Source organism: Zingiber officinale, chromosome 9B (genome assembly GCF_018446385.1).
Source record: "Zingiber officinale cultivar Zhangliang chromosome 9B, Zo_v1.1, whole genome shotgun sequence".
NCBI classification, from domain to species: Eukaryota; Viridiplantae; Streptophyta; class Magnoliopsida; order Zingiberales; family Zingiberaceae; genus Zingiber; species Zingiber officinale.
This window is the reverse complement of record NC_056003.1, coordinates 11,574,656-11,580,298: the sequence shown is the minus strand read 5'-3', so window position 1 is coordinate 11,580,298 and position 5,643 is coordinate 11,574,656. Positions and strand designations below refer to the sequence as shown.

Sequence of the window (5,643 nt, the reverse complement as noted above, 5' to 3'; positions counted from 1 at the left end):
AAGATCAAACGACCAACAAAACATTTTACGCTCATTGAAATTTAATCACAAGACTGTAAATCCGTCCCATTTAAACAATGATAACTTAAAAGAAATAATCCAGTGGTCCAATAAAGCTTGGGCCTACTCTCCGGTCAGTTGACATTTTTAGCACGTGATTTAAATTGTCTACGACATCAACTTACCACCAAACTATGAACTACCTATAGAAGATTTTTCTTTTTTCCTTTTTTAACAAATAAATTTTAAATTAAAATTTTAGATGGGGTTGTTTTCTCAAGCTATATTTCTGGTGGCTAATTACATAAAATAAATTTAATCATTAGGCGTACTGTTATGTTATTTATAATGTGATTATAACTAAACTTTAACAAATTTGTGGGTGAAAGTGCAAAAATAAACCCTTAAATATTTAAAATTTTAAATTTGCAAAATGACATATTGAAGCCTACCTTTTGTTAATCGAGATTGTACTGATTTTGAAATTTTAGAAAATATTATTTTGTAAATGTAGTAGAACCGAGGGGTAAAATAAAAAAGTTTCAGTATATAAAATATTTTCTCTCGCGTTGCCTTTTTGACCCAAATCTCTTCCCTCTCTTTATCCAATCCCATCGACCGTCACGGGCATCCATCCCGGCCTTTGCTTCCTCCTTCACTCGCTTCTAGGGCTTCTCGCTCCCGATCCGAGCTCGGTGGAGGGAAAGAAGCGGTGGAAGGGCAAGATGATGTCCAGATCGTATACTAACCTTCTCGATCTGGCCGCGGGGAACTTTGGGGCGCTGAGTCTGGGCGGAAGCGGAGGGGGGCGAGGGTTGCGGCGGATGCCGCGGGTGATGACGGTGCCGGGGACGCTTATGGAGCTGCAGGAGGAGGAGGAGCGGGCCAGCAGCGTGGCCTCCGACGTGCAGTCCTCGCAAGCGCAGGAGCGGATCATCATCGTCGCCAACCAGCTCCCTGTGCTCGCCCGCCGCCGGCTGGACGGACGCGGGTGGATCTTCGCCTGGGACGAGGACTCTCTCCTCCTCCAGCTCAAGGACGGGCTCCCGGAAGACATGGAGGTTCTCTACGTCGGCACCCTTCGCGTCGACGTCGAAGTTCACGAGCAGGACGACGTCGCCCAGACGCTGCTTGAGCGGTTCAAATGCGTGCCGGTCTTCTTTCCCCCGGATCTCCACGACCGCTTCTACCATGGGTTCTGCAAGCGCCGCTTATGGCAGCTCTTCCACTACCTGCTCCCTTTTTCCGCCGCCTCCTCCTCCCGCGGCGGCCGCTACGATCGCTCCCTCTGGGAGGCCTACGTCCTCGCCAACAAGCTCTTCTCCGAGAAAGTGATCGAGGTGATCAATCCGGAGGAGGACTACGTGTGGATCCACGACTACCACCTCATGGCCCTCCCCACTTTTCTCCGCCGCCTCTTCAACCGCCTCCGGATGGGCTTCTTCCTCCACGTCCCCTTCCCTTCCTCGGAGATCTACCGCACCCTCCCTTTCCGCGAGGAAATCCTCAAGGCTCTCCTCAACTGCGACCTCATCGGTTTTCACACCTTTGACTACGCCCGCCACTTCCTCTCCTGCTGCAGCCGCATGCTGGGCATCGAGTACCAGTCCAAGCGCGGTTACATTGGCCTTGATTACTTCGGCCGTACCATCGGGATCAAGATCTTACCCGTCGGCATCCACATGGGCCAACTCCAGTCCATGCTCCGCCTCCCCGACAGGGAGTGGCGGGTCAACGAACTTCGCCAACAGTACGACGGAAAAACTGTCCTCCTCGGCGTTGATGACATGGACATATTCAAAGGGATCAACCTCAAGCTGCTTGCTTTTGAGCACATGCTAAAGCTTCACCCCAAGTGGCAGGGTAGAGCAGTTCTTGTCCAAATTGTCAATCCGGCAAGGGCACAAGGAAAGGATCTGAAGGAGATCCTGGTCGAGATTGAGGAGAGCTGTCAAAGGATCAATACAACCTTTGGTCACGAAGGGTACAGGCCAGTGGTTCTCATTGAGCGGCCCATGTCGGCCATTGAGAAGATTGCTTACTATACAATTGCTGAGTGCGTGGTAGTCACTGCAGTTAGGGACGGAATGAACTTAACTCCCTATGAATACATTGTTTGCAGACAAGGGATATTTGACGCCAGAGATTCAGTGCCAAATGAGCCAAAGAAGAGCATGCTGGTTGTCTCGGAATTCATTGGTTGCTCTCCGTCTCTTAGTGGTGCAATTCGAGTCAATCCATGGAATATAGAGACCACAGGGGAAGCGATGAATGAAGCTATCTCTCTTTCTGATGGCGAGAAGCAATTGCGGCATGAGAAACACTACCGCTATGTTAACACTCACGATGTTGCTTATTGGTCAAAGAGCTTCATGCAGGACTTGGAGAGAACCTGCAAGGACAATTTCAGGAGGAACTGTTGGGGAATAGGTCTCGGTTTTGGATTCAGGGTCATTGCGGTGGATCCCAACTTTAGAAAGCTTGATGCTGAACTATTGGTCTCAGCTTATACAAATGCTAAGAGTAGGGCTATCTTGTTGGATTATGATGGAACATTAGTGTCGCAAACATCCATTAACAAAAAGCCTAATCAAGAAGTTATTAGGATAGTCAATACCCTTTGTGCAGATAAGAACAATATTGTTTTTATTGTTAGTGGAAGAGGCCGACAGAGTCTAGATGCTTGGTTTTCACCATGCGAGAAACTTGGAATTGCAGCTGAACATGGATACTTCATTAGGTACTCTCTTCTTCTCTTATGCTATTCAACATTCCAATTATTGCTATTCTTAACTTTTTAAAAGTGTTTAAGAACATTCCATTTGAAAGACTGACCTAACAAATCTAGGAATTACATCATTGGGCGTATGACTGCATAAATAGCCTAATAAATTTGGTTATTTCTTTTGTTATTCATTCTTTTGTTATTCGTGGTGTTTATGATAATGGATCATTCACCATGAAGTACACAGTTATCTGCTATTTATACAGTGCATTTGAAAAGAGATCATTGGCAAATATGACACTTGAGAAGAGAGGAAAAGGTAGTGTTGGCATGAAAAGAAAGAATTACATGCAACATGGTACTTTACAGGTTCAAACAATGCATAGAAAGTTCTATGCTAGGTATATAAGACATTCGTAGAAAGACTTGTTAGTTCATGATAGTTGAGATACATGGTACAACAAGCCATGCTTTATAATTCAAACAGTACACCCATCAATTTGAAGCTGAGCTACATTTAAGTTCTCCAACAAAGTAATGAACAATTATTTGATGTCTTCGAATGCTGTGTTACATAGTCAAAACATTTATAATCACCAGTAACCACCCAGAGGAATCTATTCCTTTCCACTATATGCTACAGCAAATATTTCGTAATTTCAAAAAACATGGTTTCTGATGCTCTACATTGCTTGTATGTATGCCATTTAAAAAGTGGAAGAAAAAAAAATACACTCATGTAGTATTATTAATATGCTTGTGCCATCTCAATATATGCAGGTGGACTCAGGATGAAGAATGGGAAACCCATAACCAAACCACTGATTTTGCATGGATGCAGATTGCTGAACCAGTGATGAAATTGTATACGGAGTCTACTGATGGATCTTCTATTGAACCCAAAGAAAGTGCTTTAGTTTGGCACCATAGGGATGCTGATCCTGGCTTTGGGTCTTCCCAGGCGAAGGAGATGCTTGATCATTTAGAGAGTGTACTTGCAAATGAACCAGTCACCGTGAAGAGTGGCAAGTTTATCGTTGAAGTGAAACCTCAGGTATGCTTTTTCCTAGTGTACTAGTTGCATGTCAAAATGACAAATCTCAAATATGCTCTATGCTAGGTCATTTACTCTGAAATGCTGCATCCCTAGGGCTTCATGGTTATATTCCTACTGTTATCTACCATTGGAACTTACTATTTGACTTTACAATTTTGCAAATTCTTGCCTTGTTATCTTTACTACATTTTATTGTGTTGCTGTTTCTTTTACAGGGAGTTAGCAAAGGCATAGTAGCAGATAAAACTCTGTCATCAATGTCTGCAAAGGGAAGACCAGCTGATTTTGTGCTGTGTATTGGTGATGACAGGTCTGATGAGGACATGTTTGAAGGCATTGCTGGCGTAGTAGCAAAGAACATGGTAGCTTCAAATAAGGCAATATTCGGTTGCACTGTTGGCCAAAAACCAAGCAAGGCACGGTATTACTTGGACGACACAAATGATGTCTTAAACACACTTTCAGCACTTGCTGATGCCTCTCTGCCTTTTGTTTCTGTTGAGGAGATAACTGAACCACCCCCACCCACTCAAATCTACATTGATAATTCACAGTGATAGTATGTTCCTAATTGCTCTTGAATTGCTTTGGAATTTACCAAAATTTTCCTATGGCCCTTGACTCCAAGATAGATATGTAGGAATAAGTGTTGGAGTAAGATGCATTAACGGTCTAACTCACGGTATAATTCAGATGTTAATGAATGATAAATGAGTTAAGTTAGATATTTTTATAATCTAATGCATTTATTGAACGTGTAAAGATTGACATGTTTAGGGGACCTAACATTAGGATGAAACCTAACTAGTTTTGAGTACCTAATAGTTGGTGCGAAGTTTAAATAGATCAAAGGGTCGATTTGATATATGACTCGAAGTCTAGTTGGGTTCATCGGGCTTGGCAGTTGGTCGAAATCTAATTGAGTCTGCGGACCTGACAATTAGTGCAAAGATTTAGTGGGTCAAGAGGTTAGTCAAAATATTGTCAATTGATAACTGAAGGTGGGTTATTGGAGGAGAGGGTTTGGGTAAGGACGAGTCCAAGTTTGGACTTTAGGCGTTGGTCCAGTTTAATTTCATTTTAAATCTTTAAATTGAGACATTAATTAGTTCCTGGTTATGGAAGGACATGAACTAATTATTATTGCTTATTAGTCTTGGTGCAGAGAGTACTAGACGATCGAATTTAAATTTTGATTATGGTAAAGGGTATAAAGTTAAAGTTATTTGTTATCTAACAAAGTTGAATAAACTTGGATGCCTTAAGTGTTCTTAGGTAAAAGTTATAGTGGATTCTAGATAGGTGGAAAATCCTAGGGAGAGGTAATCCTAGGTCATAGGAGGAGGTAACCCTATGTGATGGAAAGTCCTAACCGTGGTTAGGCAAGTAGAAGTCTTGGCGGGTCGAGCACCTTGGATGAAATCCTAGAGTCGGGGACTCTAGGTGAAAATCTTGGTGGTTGCGGACCAGGTGGAAGTCTGGACGGGTCGTGAAGCGGACGATCAATTTCGGATGCTAAGCAGAAGTCCAAATGGCTTGAAGGATCGATCTGGCAAAAGGTAAACTTTCTTGAGAGGAGTAGGTGAGGACGCATTCCCCCGAAGAGGGAATAGTAAGTGTCGGTTTGACCTAAGTCAGAATCGGACAGTTAAAGGCTGTCAAATTCACATTATATATATATTGTTTATTATCTGGACTAATTTTGTTTTGCAGAAAATCAATTGGATGAAAAACTTGGTCCAGGCGTTCGGATCAGGCTCGCCCCGGGCAGGCGGGAGGTGCCCAGGCGGTTCGAGCGCCCGGACTCAGTCTAGGCGCTCGCCCGGACTCGGTCCAGGCTCCCAGACTCGAAAAATCATCC

General features: G+C 43.6%; 1 protein-coding gene across 1 annotated transcript; it reads left to right on the top strand.

Annotated features, from left to right (window-relative positions):
* The first annotated feature begins 589 nt into the window (after positions 1 to 589).
* Positions 590 to 4,393, top strand: LOC122023436 (probable alpha,alpha-trehalose-phosphate synthase [UDP-forming] 7). Its single transcript, XM_042581545.1, has 3 exons — positions 590 to 2,740; positions 3,506 to 3,779; positions 3,998 to 4,393. The coding sequence occupies exons 1-3, from the start codon at positions 726 to 728 to the stop codon at positions 4,337 to 4,339; spliced, it is 2,631 nt and encodes an 876-aa protein (XP_042437479.1). The 5' UTR covers positions 590 to 725; the 3' UTR covers positions 4,340 to 4,393.
* The last annotated feature ends 1,250 nt before the right edge of the window (positions 4,394 to 5,643 follow it).